This window comes from Oryzias latipes, chromosome 12 (genome assembly GCF_053564925.1).
Source record: "Oryzias latipes strain Hd-rR chromosome 12, Olatipes_Hd-rR_3.1".
Taxonomy (NCBI): domain Eukaryota; kingdom Metazoa; phylum Chordata; class Actinopteri; order Beloniformes; family Adrianichthyidae; genus Oryzias; species Oryzias latipes.
Window position 1 is genome coordinate 28,911,192 of NC_136248.1, and position 22,173 is coordinate 28,933,364.

A 22,173-nucleotide genomic window follows, 5' to 3' on the forward strand; every position below is an offset into this window, starting at 1 on the left:
GCTGACGTTTTCCTGCTGCTCTGACATTCTTGCTGCCTGACTTCATATTATAAACTGGAAACAGACTTTTTTCCCTGTAGAAGTCTGGACTCACTGGTGGTGACTCTTTTGGACGTCTGGGGTCCTCTGGTGTTGTTCTTGATGACGCTGACGGAGACCTCGTACTCCTGGCCCGGTCCAAGCCCGGACTGGACCAACTGGTTTTGGGAGGGGGGGAGGATGCTCTTGACTTTTCCGTTTTCTTCTTTCTGCAGGTGCAAAACATGGCATCAATCATCAGAAGATGCCGGTGAGAAACACTGAATTCTCCACGTGGGTCAAAATCAACAGAGCAGGTTGGTTTTCACAATTTAAAAAATTGAAGTTTGATACTTTTTGTATATGAATGTAATAAAATATATATATCTATATAAACATTATTTCCCTTTAAAAATATTTTAACATGATCTTTGGTGTTTTTTAGACTTCTGGTTGGTCCTTTAATCTTTATGTCTTTATAGCTGAAACTTGATTGTGTTTGGGCATCTGCAAGGAAAGAAATTGACTTTTATTTTGAAAGGAACACATTTGTTAAGCCAAGAATCGTTAAAAAACAAACCAGACATTTAGAGATGGTTCCTTTTTAATCACTTTAGAAATATTTTCTGGATTAAAAACAATTTGTTTACTCAGCTGTACTCAGCTTATTAATAATTTTAAAAATCTGCATTAATTCACCTACAGATGATGCAAGAAAAGTTTGTTCATAAGAGATAAGTTGCTCTTTTCATTTGGAGGAAAATATTAATTGTCTTAGAATTATCATAGGTGCAATCTTGTTAAACGTGGGACACCGATAAAATCAAATAACTTGCATCTTAACATGTTGTAGATTTTAAACAGATCACTAAAAGTCAGACAGAAGCAAAAAATAAAAAAAAAGGAATCCAAATTCTAAAAAAAGAGCCAAAAAGGTGGAAAAAAAGAACATTTAAAGAAAGAAAGAAAAGTCAAAAAATAGGAAAGACAGCAAAAAAGATTTAACATAAAAAAGCAGAAGAAGCCAGAAAAGGAACATTTCCAAAATGAGTCAAAAGAAAAAGCGTTCTCTTGTATATTGCAGTTCACCTTTAGCAGTCCAACTGTTTTACTGAAGTTTTGGGGGCTTTTTTTAAGAGCACATTGGAATTGTGATTGGCTGTTAACCCTGTCGATCAATCTCCTTTTTGCTCTAGAGTCCAAATAAGGAGAATAAAGTGTGAAAGTCTTCATGTTAGTCTGAGAAAAGTCTATAAAGTGTGTAGTGAGGCGTTTTTACAGCCTCCAAACATCTGTCATCCTTTGCAGATTTCACCAAGCGCCGGTCATTTTAAAAGATGCAACCTCTGCAATAAACGGGGGAACCATGTGGATCAATTTCATTTTCAGTTCTCCATCAGACATTTGAGAGCTTTTTGAAGGATTCAAAAGTGTCGACCGAAGCAAACCGGAGGAATTTGTGAGGAAAATCGTTTTCCGTTGGTGATCTGCTCAAAAGCAAACAGATTTTATACAAACCTCAGGAAACTGTGGCTAAAACATTTATACTCATGGCCACATCTGGCTCTTCTGATGGCCACATCTGGCTCACAGCCAAACCTTTAATTATAAAAAAATAAAAAAATACAGTTTCATTAGACCAGTCCTTCTCAGGCGCGATGCGATGCCAGTTTGTAACGTCCTGAAACCCGCGCTTGGCCGTCCCGGCAGATGCGCGCTCCCGTCTTTGAGCAGGAAAAGGGGAGGGGTAGTGTGCGCAGGCAGCGAGGTGAAACGGCGCTCTGAGTAGAACGCGCTGCCCGTCACATCCCACACACTGCAGGGTGTGAGTATTACTGACAATGTTTGGCTCCACCTCTGCATTTCTCACATCTAAAGAACATTCAGACCAACGTTTAACGGACGGAAGTCTCAACGCCTGCATGAAGCTGAAACTCACCACGTATCAACCAGACAAGACCATCACCATGCAGCACCAGGAGTCGCATTAATGTTAAGAAGTCATCAGTTATTAGCAACAGCATAATGTAGCGCCCCTTTCCCACGCTGAGGCACCAGTCCTCCTATTTCCTTATTCGGCCCATAGCTAAACCCCATTGGTCCAAACCCACCAATGACTGAGCGACAGGACTGAGGCCAATCAGCATCTCTGCTTGATGCGTTCAATGAACTCCAGAAATTAGAACAGCCACCAATCCAACTCAGTCCGTTACAATAACAATATTATTAAAAAGAATCCACAGACTTATTGTACTTTAAAAGTGTTGAAATGACATAAAATGCACACATTCACTTGAATTTTTAGTTTTAAACATATTGTATGGCTCTCACGAAATTACATTTGAAAATATGTGGCGTTCATGGCTTGATTGACCAAAAAGGTTCCCGACCCCTGACTTAAGGTGAGAAAAGGACAGGATTCAGGTTTACCACATGAAAAAGAAAAAGCTCAGCAACAAAATCAGTGCAGGTTTTGATAAAGAGCTCGATAAACCCTCATCATCCCGACCACAGAAATGAAAAAAAGCTCAAAAAGAGGAGGTGGCGCTCACCGTGTTACGGAAATAGATCTCCCACCCGTCAAAGGAGATGTCCAGCTGGTCCCACACCACCTCCACAGAGGTCTCCCTCACGGATTTGAACCTCAAACCCTGCGGCTGGGGCAGATCTGCAAGGATGTAACCAAAACATTCGACTCTTGTTCCATTTTCTCATGAACTACCCAGACGGGAGGCGTACCTGTGACCACCCTGGCGCTGACAGGGATGCTTCTCTTGTTGCTCAGGACGGCGTAGACGCTGATCAGATACTCCATCCCAGGTTCCAACTCTGTAACCGTGGCAGCACTTTGGTCTCCAGCCACAGTGAACTCCATGAGAAGACCTCCGGGAATCGTGGGAGCATACGTGACCAGGTACTCCGTGACCAGCATCTCGTTGTCCCAGGACAGGTCCACCGTGTCCTCGGTGACCTCGCCGACCGTCAAGTCTTTTGGAGGAGAGACTGGAAAGGGGAACAAGAAGGACATGTTTTCTCGTCTGCTATGAAGAAGTAATGCAAACTCCAGGGCAGCAGAGTAACGGGAAGAAGAGAAGCCAAGAACACAGAGCAAAACCTTCAGCTGGAGAACAGGAACTCCACATTTAGTTTGGAGCTGAAACGTTCAGGGTTGTTAGCCGATAAAACCTTAGCCACAGTTGCAGGTAGATAATACCGGCTGTCTGCAGGCAAAAAAATTGTCAAACCTGTACCTGTACTGCTGGTGGCAACAAAACATGAAATGTGAGGGATTCGTCTGCCTGGGTGTGTGCATGTGAAACTACAAACTGCTACTGGGCTGGGAGAAAAGAGGCAAAACCAACATTTGAGGCCGGTGTTCAGGCGCTGTCCTGCAACCTGTGACGCTTCTTCGTCAAAGTGGATTTTAAAGGTTTCTATATGTGAGCCTCAAGGGAACTGCAAGACACACCTGTGCTCCCTTTAACCCTTGGACCCCAACGTTACCGTGCCTTGGAGGCGTGTTAACGTTGGGAGTGGGGTCATCTGGACCCCACAGGATAGCACAAGGTTTAAGATGCAGCTTCACGGGCCTGGACAACCCAAAACCCCCCCTGGTCAACCTCCTGTACGAATGTATGTGACTAAGGCCAAACTTCTCACCCTCTGAGCAGTCCTCTCCGATGTAGCCCTCGTCGCAGACGCACTGCGCGTTCACGCAGCTGCCTCTCTGATGACAGCTGTTGCTGCAGCTCCGCTCTGCGCAGCTGTCTCCCTCGTAGCCGCTCTCACACGAGCACCTGCCGTCGACGCAGCTGCCCCTGCCGCTGCAGTTCTCCGGGCAGGAGACGGCGGAGCAGTCGTCTCCGGAGAAGCCCTCCCGGCAGACGCACCTGCCCTCCAGGCAGTCACCGCGGCCCAGGCAGTCGTTGGGGCAGGCTCTCCGGCTGCAGTCCTCGCCGCTGAAGCCCTCGTCACAGATGCACTGGCCGTCCACGCAGAGGCCCCGCCCCTTGCAATCGTTCGGGCAGCTCAGCTCGCTGCAGTCGTTGCCACTGAAGCCTGCGTGGCACACGCAGCGGCCGTGCACGCAGGTGCCGCGGCCGTAGCAGTCGGAGGGGCAGGTGTGGATGCTGCAATCCTCGCCGGCGAAGCCTTGGTCGCAGACGCACTGGCCGTTCACGCACTGCCCCCTCTGCCGGCAGCTGTTGGGGCAGGAAAGCTCTGCGCAGTCGTCTCCCTGGAAGCCGGCGTCGCAGGAGCACCGGCCGTTGATGCACTGCCCCCTGCCGCGGCAGTTTTTCAGGCACGCCACCTGACTGCAGTCATCGCCCTGGTAGCCGGGGTCGCACATGCACATCCCCTTGATGCAGGTTCCCCTGCCGCTGCAGTCGCTCAGACAGGTGGGCTGGGAGCAGTCCTCGCCACTGTAGCCCGCCGTGCAGATGCATTTTCCGTCCACGCAGACGCCGTTGCCGCGGCAGTTGTTGGGGCAGCTGTGCTGCCCGCAGTCCTCCCCGCTGAAGCCCTCGTCGCAGAAGCAGGTGCCGTTCACGCAGCGGCCGCGGTCGTAGCAGTCTTTGGGGCAGATGAGCTCAGAGCAGTCGTAGCCTGTCCACGGTTCGTCACACACGCAGTCGCCATCGTCGCAGTGACCGCGGCCCAAGCAGTCGTTCAGGCACCGGCTCTGGGAGCAGTCGTCGCCGTGGAAACCGTCCTCACAGACGCAGACGGTGCCGACGCAGCGGCCGTGTGTGCCGCAGCTCACCGGGCAGACCTGGAGCGAGCAGTCGTCTCCGGCGAACCCGCGCCAACACTCGCACCTCCCGTCCACGCAGCGGCCGCGGTCCTGGCAGCCGCCGGGACACTCGGGCTCGGAGCAGTTGGGCCCTCTCCAGCCGGGCTCGCAGACGCAGCCGCAGGTTTCAGAGCTGTAGTTCCCACGACCGCTGCAGAAAGGTTTGGTTCGCAGCTCACCTTTAAAAACAAAAACACAAACCAGACACATAAGAAACAACTTAACTCTGGAAGCTGCTAAGCTGTACTATACTGCAATGATTGTTTCACAAATGACCTACTGTATGACCAGCTGGGCATCAGCATGCAGAACCATTCTGAAACCTCTACAAACTGTTCACAAACAAGCTCTGAAAACTTTGGACAAAAAGCCTAAAAGCCACCATAATTGAACATACTTCAGAAACACAATCTACTGAGCTTCAACAATATGATTCAACATGCAGATTGCATTTTGGCTCCTCCCCCACTTCAGGACAAAACAGAAGCAACAGAGCAAGTTCAAGAGGCGACTGCATTATTCCTTCCAGACAGACTGTTTTCTCCTTTCGAGCCTCTCAAACCTGGAACACAATCCCAGAAAGCATTTCAGGGCTCTCCACACTTTCTCAAAACAATTGAGATCATGGCTGCTGGAAAACCAAACCTGCACTCAAAGCTAACTTTAGGCACAATGCCAGAAAACTGTTTGCTAACAAAAGTAAAAATAAGTCATTGGGGGGTGAAAAAGTGGCCACAGGTGTCATAGTATTGTTCTATTGGTGTATATTTTGGGAAACTATGCATTTGAAACTGTTTTAAATGTTAATTTTATGTCATTTATTTAATGCAATTTTACTCGCTATATATGTACTTTTTTACTTTATTTTACTCATTTTATTTTTAGTCTCTAGGTGGCTGGCCATGTTCAGAACGGGACAGAGGATGGAAATTAGCCCAGGCTACAATCCTGCAGGTGTCTCATTACTTTTAGAGTACTCTGCACTGTTTGTTGTTTGCATTGTCCCTTAAATAGATAAATACAAATACAAATACAAATACAGGGGTTTAAAACCAAACCAACCAAGATTAGGAGCAAACGAAACTGAACCCCTGAACCCAGAACTTCTTACTCAAACATTAAACTCCAAAGACATCCAGATGTGAAGTACTTCTAAATCCAGGATTCTACCTGTGACGGGTGCTCCACAGCAGGCCGCCTCCCCGCCGCACTGCTCTCTCAGGGCCGAAACCTCTCCCTCCAGCATCTCCAGCCGGCTCATGAGCTCCTTGAGGCCGGGCGGGCGGTCGCCGCAGCCGCAGGCCTGCTGGGGTATGCTGATGCGGTGCGTGAAGACGATCTGGCTCTCCCCGTCGACCGTGTGCTCGGTGACCTGGTGTCCGTCTGAGGCGTCGTTCGGTTGGAGGCCCTGGCCCTCAGGCGCATCCAAGTCCACGGAGCACAGCGCGCTGGCAGGGACGTTGATGTTGTAGACGTGGCTGAAAACCAGCGGGTGGCCCGCGCCGGGGAGCGTCGCGTTATGCTCCTTATGCGGGGAAAGAGTCTGCCGCCGATGCCGCAGGATCTTCTTGATAAGTCCGGCATCGGGAAGGGTGAACAGAGCAAAGAGGAGAAAGCAGCCCAGAAGACTTTGTGCACCCATGTTGGACAGGAAGTGTGAAGCTGGAGGTCAATCCTGGTTCTGCTGGAGGTTCTGGAAGTACAATAAACCCCAAAAAGCTGGTTAACACTCTTTGGAAAGAGGGAACGTGCAAAAAAAAAAAAAAGAATTATATCTGAAATACCTGCAGAAAACGAAAAAGAAATAGATGATAAGAACCACTAACAACTGTCACTGCTAGAGATAAATCAGCTTCAACATGTTTTCAAAATAAAATCTTTCAGGAAAAACTGCTTGAAGCCAAAATCCATGCAAAACATCTCGGCTGAATTGTTTCAAGGAGTTTTTGGCGTTTAAATGAGTTTCCTTTCCATATTTAATGAGCACCAAACATTTCGGCATTTCAAAAAACAAATTGGAAGAACACCTAATGCATAAACTGGAATCTCCTGAATGTTTAATGCCAGAGGTGCTGAAAAATGTACAGACGAATCGGAAGGAGGTCTCGAATGGCTCTCGGCTTTCACTATGTCCCTAAAAAGTTCTGTTTCACCTCGTCAGAGGAGCAGAGAGTGAGAGGACGTCTGAGGAATAGAGGAGAAGTAGAATCTATACCAGATATATGAAGCAAGGGATTTAAAAACTCTGAAAATAGTCTGATTTGGGGCAAAAACATAAGCTGAAATATCATTTTCCTAAATATCATATAATATAATATAAATATAATATAATGTTTCAGATTAATTTTACAGGAAAGTAAAATTCAGCTGTTTTTTTAAATGACATTTTCTAATGCTCAACTATAGGAAAAAACAGAAAAATAAGATTACTGGAGAACATTTCCTCTTTCACAGACAAACGTGCATTCAGCCTTTTTTTTTATAGTATATTCCGCCATTTTTTGCCGCTTAACTCCTACAATTTTTAAGCTATTTTAACCATTCAACTATTCAAATGTTCAGCTCTTTCAGCTTTTTCCAGCTATGACTTTTGGTCCTTCAAATCCTTGAACTTTTCAAGATATTCCAGGATTCCTGCCTCCATTGAAATACACGGGGAACCCTTGGTGCAGAAGCTCTCCAGTTCGATACCCGGCTCTTGTATTTTTCACAAAAATACCTTTTGGTTATTGTGCTGTTTTCACTTTATTTACTGTCAACTTTGATCATTTTTTTCTTTCTTTTTTTTTGGCCAATTATTACATTTTAAATTTCATTTTCATTCAGCAATACAGCATTCAACCCTGCATTTTCTTCTGGAAATGCAGCTCCTTCTAGTTATGCTTAAGCCACAAAAAGCTCCCTTTGAAAAGATTTGAATAAAAGAAATACTCAGAAATGCCATTTTAAGCTTAATTTTCTTTATGTTGTGTCTTCCATCATAAGACAAATGTTAAAAAAACCAGAGGGAAATCCTTCGTTTGGGAGGGTTTTCTAAAACGATCATTTGACCTTTAGAGGCGTCAGAAAGCTCCACCCACAATCATTTCTGATTGGCGGCCACCTGAACATGCAATCGACTCGCAGCAGCCTCTGCAGCTCCAGGAATAGAAGGACCTGCGGTGAATCCCACTTTGACCTCAGAGAGCTTCTGGAAAGCATCGAGCTGCTGCTCGGCTATCTGCTGCCGATCTCACAAACATTGCATGCGAGCGTCTGCTGTATCTCCACGTAACCATGGATACGCTCTCACTTCTCCCTCTGCTCTCCAGATCCAGGAGATGATAAAGTCCAGAGACGCAGAAATCAATCACCGGCACATAAATCAAAGCTTCAACTCTTAAAAAAAGGAGCAGCTGGAGGCGTTCGACCACAGAGAGGAATTCAAAATAGTTTACAGACATTCTGAATCTCAAACGCTGATATGCTGTTCTGGTCCAATCATTAAGACTACGATTTGACCAAGAAAGCATAGGGGGCTCTCAGGAGTCTTGTAGCTGACAAGCTGCAGACAGTAAAGGGACAAACTTAATCCCAAACATGGCTGCCTGACTCAGAATTGATGAGCCGTCGCACAAAAAAAAAAAATTAAGAGTCTGTACAGCTTTGCTGGATTTTCCTCTGAAGGACGCCAGAGATTTACGTCGGGGGAAACCAATAAAGCTTGGGGGTAAGGGGGGGGGGGCTGATGAACACCTGAAGGTGCTCTGACCCGACCCCTCTTTAACCCTCCTGCTCTTCGTCGTACCTGGTTAGTCGCAGAAATACCCCCCCCCCCCCCCCCCCCCCCGATCAGGTTTCATGAGTTCTTGCACATCTGGTGAGCAGTAAACACAAACTGGAATATTCCATTTCATCTGCCTCTGGGAAGCACATCATGACGCACATAAATTGTGCTCCTGGTTTTCAAAGGAGGAATCCTTCAGGACTTCGCTCTGCAGGTGTTCAGGTGAGGAGGATTGAGAGCAGATCAACATCTGGTTGGCCGTCATCTCCACATACCTTTTTCCACTCAAACCTCCCAAAGAACGATGGAAAACCGAGGATACTCACTGATGTTTCAACCAGCCGTATCTGTGTTTTGCACAAAAACAATTCTTGACTTTTACTCCTCCCAGATGTTCAGCTTCATTTTTACAGAAAACCAGGAACTTCACTTCCAGGAAGACATGAAAATGTAGACGAGATGTTTTCTCCAACCTGGACTGTAAATACCTGCTTGGTTTTAGTTGCCATGGTTACACTCTTAAATCATTAAAATGTATAAAAAAACTTAAAAAATTCTGGACTTTTGATCAATAAACTAATTTAAATAAGGGGATTCTAATTTTATAATAATTTTAAAAGATTCTAACCCAAAATAAACATGAATTGTCTCAGAGGATAAAAAATTGCAAAAATGTAAACGAATAGCATCAGAGGGCAGTGTTGGTCTTTTATTTCCTTTCCAGGATTGAAATAATCTTCAATCAGATTAGATGAATTCCTCAGTGGCTGCAGAATAAAAGGCCTCCAAACATCAGCAGCATCACTGCTCATAAAAACTGAGGTCCTCATGCATCTTGTTTAGACTTCTTTGCTCCACTAACAGCTCCTTCAGGTCTGGTGTTACTGCCAACACTTTTCTACTGATATCAGGGTTTGATTTTATCCGATCCTTCCATGTTTCTAGACCGAAACAGTCTCCCTTGCTGATTAAAAGTCTTGTTTTAAAGATCTTACAATTAAAAACTAGAAACTAAACAGATTTCAAAATATGGAAACAGCATTTAAAGACATTTGATTAGTAAACTTGAAAAAATGCGCCACCTTCCTGGAGACTGCTGCTGTGTTAAATGCTAAAAACAGGATTTACAGCTTTATGGTTTTCTATATTTAAACCAAATTCATTGCAACACTTTTCTGACTGAATGCAAATGAATAAAAAGAAATATTTGACATAAACCAAAAATAAAGCAATAACATCCAAACACCAGCATCGATTTATCAAACCAAAATCCAGCTTTTTAGTACTTTTTGACACCAATTTTGTTCAAACTTATTTCTAGAGCTTCAAAAAATATCATTGCTAACCATGAAATCTGCTGGTTGGTTCAGGTTGGGAGGACCTTAGGTTGTAAGACTGTCGAGGTTTCTGTTAGAAAGGGTCTCAAAACACCGCTCAAGAAGACCTGGAGAAAATATGACGAATATCTACTTGTGTAAAAGTACTCTGACTATTTAGATACATGCAAAAGCAGCAGCATCCAGGATCTTTTGTTTTTTTTAGGATTGTTGCAGCACAACACGTCTGAAACTGGATGGGTTTTTTAAAAAGTTACAATATTTTTAACACTACTTTAACTAAAAGCTGTAAGAGGAGGTGTTACATGTCAGGTAGGCGTTACAGAGCGGGTAGGCGTTACAGAGCGGGTAGGCGTTACATGTAGGGTAGGACTTACATGTCGGGTAGCCGTTACATGTTGAGTAACTTTTACATGTCGGGTAGGCGTTACAGAGCGGGTAGGCGTTACATATAGGGTAGGAGTTACATGTAAGGTAGGCGTTACATGTCGGGTAGGCGTTACAGAGCGGGTAGGCGTTACATGTAGGGTAGGACTTACATGTCGGGTAGCCGTTATATGTTGAGTAACTTTTACATGTCGGGTAGGCGTTACAGACCAGGTAGCCGTTACATATAGGGTAGGAGTTACATGTAAGGTAGGCGTTACATGTCGGGTAGCCGTTACAGACCGGGTAGCCGTTACATGTAGGGTAGGAGTTACAGGTCGGGGAGCCGGTCTGTGTCTCCATTCCTGGGTCAGACAGGCATCTCTAGCATTTTGCACATTCTGCAGACCCTTATGTTTGGGAACTACACTTAACCATTTTTGGCAGCTAACACAACATAGGGCACATTTAAATCAGCAAATCTTTTATGATTTAATGCAACATGGATTTGAGCAAATTCTGATGAAGAAAAACAAAATTCTAAATCTGATTTTATCCCCAGGAAAGGTCTTTTGACTATATTTTCCCCCCTATTTTCTGGTAATATTTTATCTCCAGGCATCATTTCCTGCACATTAAACCTAAAGATGTTATACCCCCCCTCCACACAGAATGGTTGATCTTCAGGTCAGCTGCTGCTGTGTGGGCTGCACGCTCTGCATGTTCTGTGATTAAAATGTTTACGTAGGGAGATTTAAGACTTTCACGCCTTCGGGGCATTAAGCTCCTGCAGACTTTTAAAAACACGCAGACCTCCTCCTCCTCGTGAGGTGGAGGTCCTTTTTAAACATGGAGAAGACGTTTCCATCCACCACAGTGAGCATTTGAAAGAAAAAGGGGGGGGGAAGTCTGTTCACTGAATTAGAATCCTTTTTGTTGGGTTAGAGTTCGAATCCCACACACTGGCAGCAAAAAGGGAACTTTCCCACGTGGAAAGGACAAAATGGGAATGTTGGCCTCTGATTCAGGACATCTGTTTTACTTAGTCAAGGAGAGGCGGCGAGAAACCTCCTCGGCCTTCAGACGCCGTTAAAGCTGCAGCCTGGCCGAAACTGAAAGTGTGACTGTGTGTGAGATGGCAGCCGGTCTTGTGGGGAAGCGTCCGCGTGCGGGACAACCCGCCCCACCACCACCACCTCCTTGTGAAGTGGATCGCTGCACATCGGGAATTTGCTCCGCCGCTAAACGAGCGCACATGCTGGGGATTTTTTTTTTATTAAATCGTTTTTATTTTCCATGAATTCTGCAGCAGAAATCTCTGATAAACATCTGGAGCAGCTGGAAATCATTGCGGGAGCAGTTAATGTAGCAGAGATACAAATTGCAGCCTCATTAACAGATTATAAATTCTCCCACTGTTGCATGGCGGTCGTCATCAGCGCCTCCGGTTCGAGTCCAGACCTCAGATGCCGTTTGCGTCAAAAGAAGTGGCTCCATCCATTTGGGTTTTTGATCCTTTTCCAACCGTTGCCATGGTTGCACACGTTTAGACGTGGAGATTCATGGCATGAATGTCACTAGATGCAGTCAAGTCTGAGATTAGGACAGGAAAGCAAACGTCAGACCTCTCATTCTAGGCCTTCAACCACTACTGCTCTTGTGTTTGTGTTTTTTCTGACCCACTTGCAGAGCAAACACAACCTGAACTTGACTTTAAACCAGATGGACCTTTGATACTAAGTTTACACCGGCCTCAGAAACGCATGTTGAAGCCACCACTTCCAATGAAAAGTCTATGCAAATGCACGTTTTGAGCCTCCACATTGAGAACTGTCACGTTCACGCATCCCTACCCAGGTTTTTACGACCGTTTCTGGACTCGACTTACAAAACGCGCGGCCATCGAAATCTTGCTGGCAGTTAAACCAGTTGAACTTTAAGCAATCAGCGACTCAGATTTGGTAGTGACATTTGGTCATTTATATTTCATGGAATAACAAATTGATGATGGGGGAGAAATAAATCAATGTGGTTTGTGGCCAGACGGAATGATACGACACCAAGGCCAATCCAATTTCTTCTCTACCGCTACGGCTTCTTCCCGTCACTACATTTATTCCTCCAAGTGCAGAGATATGGAGAAAAAGAGTGTCTTTAAATTCAGACGTTACTACCACTTGATGATGTCATCAATAGTCGCCGGTCATCTGTCTTAGCGCGTAGCTGCCAGCGCTCAGAAAATTCATATCGCTGGTTTTATAACTTAAAAAGTGCTAATGCAAAAAAAATAATAATAACATTTAAATGTAAACGTCTGTGCTTCAGAAACACCCACATGAAGAAATGTGTTTGTCCTCCACGCCAGTGGTCCCCAACCACCGGGCCGCGGGAAATTTTGGCACCGGGACGCACAGAAAGAAATAATAATTTCCATCTTATCTTATCTTCCATCTTTATTTTGAAAAGTGACCGGATTCTCTCTGTTACATCGGTCACACTTAACGCACGTCAAAGTTGCGACACCAAACATCACGTGATACACCCCGCTAAAATGAAACCCAAACAACAAAAATGAGCAAAAAACTAACTTCTTTAGAAAGTTGCTTTGACATTATTATTACTAAAGAGAAAATACCACCCCCGGTCCACGGTAAACGTGTCTTGCGTTGCACCCCCCCCCCCACACACACACACACACCGGTCCGCGGTAAACCTGTCTTGCTTTGTACCGGTCCGCGGTGACAAAAAGGTTGGGGACCACTGCTCCACGCCACAGCGCAAAGCGGATCACCCTACCGGCAGAGGGATAGCAAGCCCTAAATCGCTACATCTGCCCCTTAAAAAAGGCACTACAGCTACGGACACCACTACAACTGGAGCAATAACGAGCAGGAGAGGGGTGGGGAAGCAATTCGGATCCGGCCTAAGTCTTTCTTTCATCGGAATAGAGCTGTGAAAGAAACAACCTGCAGTAAGATTTGTGAGATTTGCACCGCTTTCACAATTCGCACTAAACCTCTTCCAACTGTGAGTCCGTGCGGCAGACTTGGGTGAACACCATTAAAAGCGCGTTCCAGAACCTTGATGGCGCGACGAACGTAGCGTGAGAGTCACTGTCCTGCTTTTCCTTCATGCCCCTCCTCTCGAGACACCATGCAGTTCTTGTGTCTAGAGGTTAAGGCTTGCTGCAGCGTCGTCTGTGACTGTGAAGCCTTATTCTGGAGTGGCGGGCACGGCCGCTCATGTCACAGGTGTAGGACGAGGTCGAGGGAGGTTCCGGTGCCTCCTCAAGCTCTTTTTGGCGTCGCCTTTTGATGGGAGATGAGCTTTCATGGGCCTAGGAACCAGAGCGGATAGCAACCCGTCATTGGAGACCGTCACCTACGGTGTCATCCCAAGATGCTGGGTTGATGTTCAAAGACTTTAAGTCACGTTTGCAGACGTCCCGATGGTGGGCGCCCCACTGCTCTTTAGCCAGATGATAAATACAATGTCCTTTGGAAAATGGGAGTAAAAGTTCAGATTCAAGTGGAGGTGTGTGAGACAAATATCCCCCTTTGAGTCCACTCTTGGGGGGGAGGCTAACGGCAGCTGTGCATTGTTCACACAGAAGGAAGAACTTGAGCTATAAATGACCCAACGTGAAGTATTGGAACACGTGGAAGAAGAAAAAAAAGAAGCTGGACCTCCTTCAGCCCCAAAGCTCTGCTGGATCTGCGTGAAGCTGGTGACTCAAAGTCTCCACAGAACCCCAGCTGAGCTCCGCGGCGCAGACTTTCAGCAGAAAAAACGCCGAAAGAACAAAGAGCGCTCCCCTCATCTGCCACTTTCCCCTCCATTTACTCTTCACCGTGGGGAAAAAACACGCCATTGAATCAAAGTTGCAGTGAATCGTGGAGCCGGGGAGACCGACCCTCCCCAGACGGAGAGCTTCTCACCTTCAGATTTGGATCTACAGCCCGACAGGATGTGGAAGCCCCTCCTGGCGTTAACGCTTCCACATGTTGCCTGGCTCTGTAGTGAGTCACCACCTGAGGTCCCTCTACAGGAACAAGTTCAAGCATCGAAAGACGCAACCCCCTTCCAGCGCTGCAGCATCCTGCAGACACGCCGCATGGTCGCAAAAGTCCAGAAATTCACGACATCACTCACCCGAAAGGATGCTTGTTCTACTGCAGGTGATGCATGCCGCTCCTCCAGATCCAAGTGATGCGCCAAAGCGATGCTTCAGTTTCAGCCTCCCCCCCCCAGCGCTGTCGGTCCTCCTTCAGGCGGCTCCTTGTCCTCCTCGCCGCTCAGGCTGGAGCTCGGCTCCTCCTCTGCTTTTCCACTGGCTCTGCGAGGCAGAAACAGAGGGAGTGGGAGGAAATGTCTCGCGAAGTGCGAGGAGTGTTCAGGTCAGACATCCGTTTCTTTAAACCCCCCCCCCTCCCTCCTCGGCTGTCTGCCTGCCCTCCGCTGTAACTAATGGATGCTGCCGCCTTAAAATGAGATGCCACTGAGGCAGCGGTCATGACAGGAGGAGCAGCGGTGCAGGAAAATTCATGAGAGGAAAGTTGAGCAGACGCTGCCATGCATCTGCAGTTTTAATCAAGCTGCAAAAATGAGGCTAATTTCCACAAACCCTCATATTAATCGGAGCTTCTCATCTGAATTTCAGCTCAATGCTGCACAAAAATGTATTAATTCTTTATATTCCGCATACAAATGCTTTTCTGATTCCTATTACTTGCTTTTTGCTCTTCTTGATCAAAGCAAGATTTTATTTTTGCGTTTGTATCTCTTTGAATTCTTCCTCTTGTTTTTATTCTTGTATATGTTAACTCACGTTCAAAGGCAATCATTTAAAGTAAAAATGTGGAAATTTGAAGCTCCTTCTACAGCCATCTTTCCATTTGAACATAAAAGCTAGTAGCTGCAAGAGACAAAGAATTCAGACTTATGCCTAAAAATAAAATAAAATGTACAACTACTTTGAAACTTGTCAGACTAATGAGCATTGACGTGACGCCACTTTTTAACCGGTACATCAAAACCTAAAATCCTTAAAGAGCCACTCTGATGGAAATCACGTGTTTTGTGTTTTGTACATGTTCTTGTGGCGCTTTTTTGACGATAGACAACATAGAGAAAGATATTAAGCCCAAATTTGCATTTCTGACTGTTTTGTTATTCGAATAGTTTTGAATCTGGAGGAGACAGAAAAAAAAAAGAGTTTATTTGTGAGGTAGAAAATACTCTGGATGGGCCACGAGCTCCTTGGCCTGAGCTCTCGGCAACAGGGAGGGGAAGAGGGGCGGGGTTGCAGGAATCCCCAGGATGTTGTCAGAGACAGAAAGCGTCCCGCCGCTCTTTAGCTGTAAATTTTTTGGTGAATTACATGAGCTTCAAGTGATGAGGAAGATTCCAACCAAACAATCTGAAACCTCTCCTTAAAGCCAACACCACCTTCTATTCCTGAACAGGTTTTGATGAAACCCTTAAAAAGCACGAAAAAACGCCTGTTGTAATATTTTTTGAGCTTTTTGATTCATTTCAGAAAATCACATTTTTCTCAGGTGACGTTGGTTCCTTCAGGAGAACCGTGGAGCTCCTAATCCTTCAGCATGCCACAGACTTTGCACGCCAACATCTGTTTTAACCCGCCGATCGTAAAAAAAAAAGTAGCCGACAGAAAATGACCGGCACAGTCTTCTGGTCTGGACACGATCCCATAAACGCTGAGGAAATCGCTGCCGTCCTCCAGCTCAGAGACACGGACATCTGGACTGGATTTCAGATTTTAACGGAGACCCGCAAACGTCAGCGTCACGGTGGAGCCGAAGACAAGAGGTCAGGGGTTTAGGAAAGTCATTAAATCAGCCACTGAGCTCCCCATCTACAGTTTCACATCCGACCTGACAACACCTTCAGTTTGGGAGTTTGGACCAAAACTGATAGAAAGTAGGAGGAATTATATGCCTTTAGTTTCTGTAGTTTTCAAAGGGACAAGTGTTTGAATGTAGTCAAGTTTTCCGTTGCTTATTCAGATCCGGCACAGATGGTCAGACCTTCCTCTTTGGCGAGGACCATCAGCATGTTTGGGGTCCTCACAGCAGCGGGAGAAAGGCATCCAAGTGAGATAACTGCACAAAAGTTCCGCAACTTCAGACACTTCTGTTTGATTTGAAGGAGCAACGGATGAAGATGCAACCGTCATCGTTCACTCTCCTGTGGACAGAAGTACCGATGGGGTTTCCCCGCCAAAAACGGCATCCTCCAAGGAGCTGATTCTCATTTGTGGTCCTTCCTTCAACAAGAAGCTGATGCTTACGGAAGCCAAAGACACCAAATTATCTTAGAAAGCCAAAAACTAGGATTCTCCTGAAGTCAAACAATAAAGAGATCCAGCAGAGATCCAGCTTTCAGCATGAATGAGTTCATCTGGGAGTTTGTTTCCACAGCACAGCTGGACCAGATGTGTGGTTGTTGAACATCCTCAAAGTCCCACTCCGATGGTCCATGATCTACTTTCAAAGTCTTCGCAGTGGTCTTTCAATTGTGCCGTTTTTACCCAAATTCAAAACACCTGCTGTTTTCTAGGACATAGTTTCTGCAGAGCGGCAGGAGTTCATTAGAAATTCCCCTCTGAGTTGTGGCAACCTGCTATGAGCTCGTGACCCACCCGGTGTATTTCTACCTCACAAATACGATATTTTTAAAATGGCATTTTTTTCCCGTCGGCTCCTGATTTACAACGATTTTACGTTTCCTTTTCTACATATGAGAAAAATGCCACAAGAACATGTTAAAAACCCGACTTTCATTGGATTGGCTCTTTGAGAGACTCTAAAAGTACAGAACTGGTCCAGTTTTCTACAGCCTGGGAGGAACCCACACCATTCCTCCTGAACCTGAGGTGCCAACATGATCGCCATTGAAGTTTCTGCTGTTCTTTACAGAGGACCTCGCTGGAGTAGATGGGGAACGGTTCCCTCGTGACAGGAAAAGTCTCCTCATTATGAATCCAGTAGAACTACAGACATTGAGGTCCAGAAATCCTGCTGATTACCTGGAACAGGTGTGTTTAGCCAACAAGGAGCTTCAATGGAAGGTTGGCTTGACAACATGTTGGACACCGGTCCTCCAAGTCTGGATTCAGACACCCCTACTTTAGGATTTAGGAGTTTATGGATAAACTTCTAACTGGAATTCTGTTTTTTGGTGTGTTTTTAAATTATTGTTTTCTAATGGCCTTTTCTTTTTTTTAAAAAGAAAATTAAGTGGCATTTCAGAATATTTATTCAAATAACTGCAAATGAGGAGCAGACGAAAAAGGCCGTTTGGAAAAGGGTAGAAATATGCTGCTCTGCTGTTTTCTGATGCGTCCACCTGCAGACAAATAGATCCATGAACGTCTTTTCTTTTCCTCGTCGGAGCTGGAATCTGGATCCAAACTGTACGGCTGGATAGCTCTACCGCTAATGTTAGGTATAGGGTGTAAAAGGGCTGTAAGCTAGCGGGAGAGCATGAAAACAAATGGGGGCGGGCTTACTCTGCACCAACAGTCCCGCCCTCAGTTTCTAATGAACTCCTGCCACTCTGCAGGAACTATGTCCTAGAGAACGACACAGGTTTTTTGACAAGATAATTAGAACGAAAAGACCCCTGGGAATGCTTTAAGAATAGATCAAAGGGCTATTGGAGTGGGAATTTAATACAAAAAACCTCTTGCTTGAATATCTAAACAGGCTGAAAGGTAAAAGTTACCGCCTGGTATTGCCGGGAAACTTAAATGGAATGGTTACCTTGAGCGTATTTTCAGTGGGATCAGAAGATTTATTTTCAACAAGTTGTCAGTATTTAGTAAATACAGGCACACAGAAGCGTCTTGTTTAATGGTCTCATTAGTTTCAAATTGACGCCTTGTTGTTAGTTTGTTTAAAGGTCACAACTGCCCTGCTGTTGGCCGGCGGAGAAACGAAAATAATGACAGAGTTTGTGGGTCCGAACGAGGGTTTGGTTGTAAAATAAACACAATTCTGCAACAACAATGGCTCCTCTGTGTCTGAGACTGTCCAGGAAAACTGGGAAATCCCTCCCTGTGAGTGACAGGTGAGGCGCAGACAATGAGACCATGTGACATCACGTCTACGCTGCATCAGACGGCTGACACTAACCAGGCCGGGGATGTCACAGCTCCCACAAACATGAACTAATAAGGCTCTGAGGGCATCGCAACCTCCTTTCCGGAGAGGCTTCCTGAAAGCCACAGCATCTCTGAACGAACCCGCAGAAGACCTCCAGTGTGGCGGCTCTAATGAGCTCACGTCTTGGGAGGACACACCGGATGATCTGCACAGACGTTTGGCACTCGGCCCAACGTCAGAACAATCCATCACTGAGCTTTTGAGTCCACGTTTCACCAGAAACTTTAACAGAGAAGTAACAAAAAAGGACTTTATACATTTACTGGCTGTGTTTCTGTGTTTCTACAGTCCACATCCAATGAGCCTGTCCTCTTTCATTACATTGATGTGATCTCCAGCAGCTGGTCCTTAGGAGCCTAAATTACCCATGAAGCTTCTGTCATTTTCCCACAGCAACCATGACGTATGATTGACAGCTTTTCCATGAACTCGCTTAGGATACGTCAATTTTTAAACAAAAACAATGAACTTGACAATAATACGTTTTACAACGGGTTAAAGAAATCCTGGTTTGAACGACTGCAACTCCTGCAAACACCTGGGTGAAATAGAGACCGCCTCCATTTGGACACATGGCGAATTCGCTGCACAACGCTTACCAAATAAAAATGTGTTTATAAACTAGCGGTAGATGCCCCGGACCAAGTGCTTCGGGCCTCATGTTGTCCTGAGCTTGCACTGCTGCCGGACCAACACGCCGTACCAGATGCTCAAATCACGCCGCAGGACCTTAGACTGACTTAACATAGAAACTGAACGCCTTTGACAAGTTTGGTGTGAAGGCAGCTTGAGAGTGATAAAAAAAGTCTGAAAATACTGTACTTTAAAAAAAAGAAGTGATTATTTAAAGTATTTTACAGTCTTTTTTACCAGTCCAGGGCTGCTACAACTTCATTGGATTATTATGTACAATGACAATAAAGGATTCTGAGTCTGAAAAAACAAAATGACTACAACATACGTCCGTCAAGCTCTCCAATCAGTTTTTAGGGCTGGAACGTCCCATAATTATGCCGACTGTGGTGCAAAAGTCAAGTTGTGATTGAAGGTTTGGCTCCTGCTTCCCCACAATGATCCTTTGACCATGAATCTATGGTTGGTGACTTTACCATGCCGAGCATGTAACATCAATCCAAACTCTATCTGAAGATAAAACAGATTATTCCAGACAGAGTTAAATGTATGGAGCAACTCTGGCAAAATAAAAACAAAATGCAGATATTGGGACGAATTTGTTAAATCCATGTGGAAACATTCAAATTCTGCCAACATAAATCCAATCAAAATGTTCAAAATGGCTGCTCTGTATATTAACCGCCCTGCTAACAAAGTTCAGCACATTGTCACAGAACGCCTTCAGCGAGGCGACCCGGCTGCAGACGAGGTGGCGCCCAGACATTAGCCAGAAGAAGAAGCTGAGCACCTAAAAACTCACGAAGGTCCCCGGAGCTTCCGCTCCAGTGTTTACGTTCCTTCAACTACCAAAACCTTTCAACACTTCAAGGGCCTATGCGAAGCACAAATCAACTGAGCCATTTAGTGGATTACAGTGTACATTCACAAAACAACTCCAAAGCGTTCACACATTTCCGAGTATTCCTCTAAAAACCAGCCCCACACAATCCGCGAAAACAAGCGGGTCCTCACATTGTGACATCACAGAGTGAGGACCCGCCCCTTCCAGGAAGAGTTTGCGATTCCAGCTCCGCCCCCAGGCTAACACCCACACACCCACTGTCTCCTGGAAGCTAGCAGTGATCGGTTAAATGCTTTCATTATATATGGTAAATCTCGTTTATCCGTCCAAAAGTGCAGATGTTAGGATTTCAGAACAGGGACGCTCAAACGGGAGTAGCTGAAGATCAAGCAGAGTGAAGCTGTGAGCGTGTCCCTTCTCTGCATTGGTGCAAAAAAAAAAAAAAGTATCACAGTAATCCTCCTTCTGTTTCCAGCTGCAGCATTTCTACATTATCATTCAACATTTCAACAACATACAGTTTTAGGTTTTGGCACCCAGAATCCTAAAGCAGAGCGATTTCCACGCCTGACCTCGTTTACCTCAGATTTCATCTGAGCTGAAAGAGGTTTCATTTCTTTATGAGTTTCAAAGCAGCCAGAGTTCAAATTCATGGATTGGAAAAAAAAAAAAAAGCCTCCATTCCCCCCCCCCTATTGTAAGTGTTTAACCTTTCAGACTGGTTTTGCAGATGTTTGGGAAATCCCACACGACGTTCCAGCCGCTGGGATCAATCAGGAAAATCACTTCAGTTTAAAATTGGAGAACATTTACTAACGAAAATGATCCTCGCCTTTTTTTTAAAACTGTACATTTATTTGTAGAAAAAAAAGTAAGTTAGGGTTCAGTTAAGGTTTAAAGCACAGTAAAACTCAAAGGTAGACCTGCAGACAAACGTCTTTCCCTGCTCGTCTAAATGGATCTCACTGCTTTGGTTTATCAAAGCTTTGAGCTTTTATGAAGAAGAAATATATTACACACAAAGTTGTCATCAGCACTAAACTAAAACACAAACAATTATTATGAAGCCAGAATGTATAGACAGGTTTATATAGTTGTGTTTTTGACTGGAGCGCTGCTCTCTTTTGCCCCTAGTGGTCTTTTGAGGAACTGCGTCAACTGCTTCAGGTATTTTGATATTTTTGAACTTATTTAATCTCCCACACAAGAAACCTTGAATGTAAATACAAACTTAAAGCAGAATACACCAAACAAAACTGAGATCTAATTAAATTGTGCTGAACTCTCTGCACTGAAACAGTCTGCAGGAGTATTTTGTACTGAACACTAGAACCAGGGTCTGCTTTGGTTCAGTGGACTTCAAAAATTGCATTTCTTTCCAGAGAAATATTGTTTCATTGGGTTTATTAACTCCAAGGTCATCTTGACCTGACAAATGACAACCTGAAACAGCATGGATGTCGGTGGAGTTGATATGCTGCACTTGCCTCACTGATGCTGAAGTAGTTTCAGTAGTTTTATTGCCGTCTCTGCATTCTGTGCTCAAGTTGTAATGTCCATTTTCAGCTATTTTAGGATACAACAATACCGTGAGCTAACTAAGGGGTTAATATGGCGACCTGTCCTGAGCGAGGTTTGATGCGTGGATGGGCGGGTACGGCCCGCCCTCTAACGCCATCCCGGTTCCACATGTGGTTTTATCTTTTAAGATGTGGGATTGGTCTAATGAAAAACCTTGGGGGGGAAAAAGCCACATTGTTGGTTGAATAATTTCCTTTTTTTTCTTTAAATTCTTTTATTTTATTTCCACAAATCAACAAAAAGAAAAGATGTTGTGAAAGTTCTAAAACAGAAGGGAAATGAAGGGGAACAGAAAGAAGAAAACTTGTTTATCTGACCCTTTTACATTATTTGGATACATTTTAGACTAGAAAAGATAACAATATATATTCACATATATAGAAAAAATATGTTTATATGTACATTTCTTTAAAAAAGCATATAGGTATGTTTGTGGTTTACAAAGTATTTTGCTTAGAATAAACCATAATATCCCAGACAGTGGCAATGTTTTACTAACCTTTTTCAAATTATAACAGTAATTTGTGGCCGTTGAAAGATAATGTTATCGCCTTTCGAGGTTTTATAAGGTCGGATGGACAGAAACCAAAACAGTTTCAATGACTTATGTCTGTACAACCTTAAAGTAAATGTCCTGTAAGCTA

The 22,173-nt window shown here is 44.9% G+C and overlaps 2 protein-coding genes across 15 annotated transcripts in view; one reads left to right on the forward strand and one right to left on the reverse strand.

The window, feature by feature from the left end:
- LOC144996475 (uncharacterized) overlaps window positions 1–1,494 on the forward strand; it is a 68,286-nt gene extending 66,792 nt beyond the window's left edge. Inside the window, exons 4-5 of the mRNA XM_078956029.1 lie at window positions 255–335; window positions 1,327–1,494. Coding sequence (XP_078812155.1) covers window positions 255–335; window positions 1,327–1,352 — 107 coding nt within the window. The 3' untranslated portion in view covers window positions 1,353–1,494. The remainder of the gene's footprint in view (window positions 1–254; window positions 336–1,326) is intronic.
- Window positions 1–22,173, reverse strand: part of tnca (tenascin Ca) — a 59,053-nt gene that overhangs the window by 28,160 nt on the left and 8,720 nt on the right. For 12 of the 14 annotated variants that reach the window (XR_013659418.1, XM_023960512.2, XM_023960511.2 and 9 more), the window contains exons 1-6: window positions 14,435–14,666; window positions 5,984–6,506; window positions 3,679–4,992; window positions 2,758–3,021; window positions 2,571–2,686; window positions 95–248 (exon numbers count right to left, since the gene is read on the reverse strand). Coding sequence is in view for 13 of the 14 variants with exons in the window: in XM_023960512.2 (XP_023816280.1) it covers window positions 95–248; window positions 2,571–2,686; window positions 2,758–3,021; window positions 3,679–4,992; window positions 5,984–6,455 (2,320 nt within the window). In the remaining variant the exon portion in view is untranslated. Of the gene's footprint in view, window positions 1–94; window positions 249–2,570; window positions 2,687–2,757; window positions 3,022–3,678; window positions 4,993–5,983; window positions 6,507–14,220; window positions 14,667–22,173 lie in introns of those variants that run through there. The other 2 variants (XM_023960503.2, XM_078956015.1) reach the window with 2 other exon arrangements.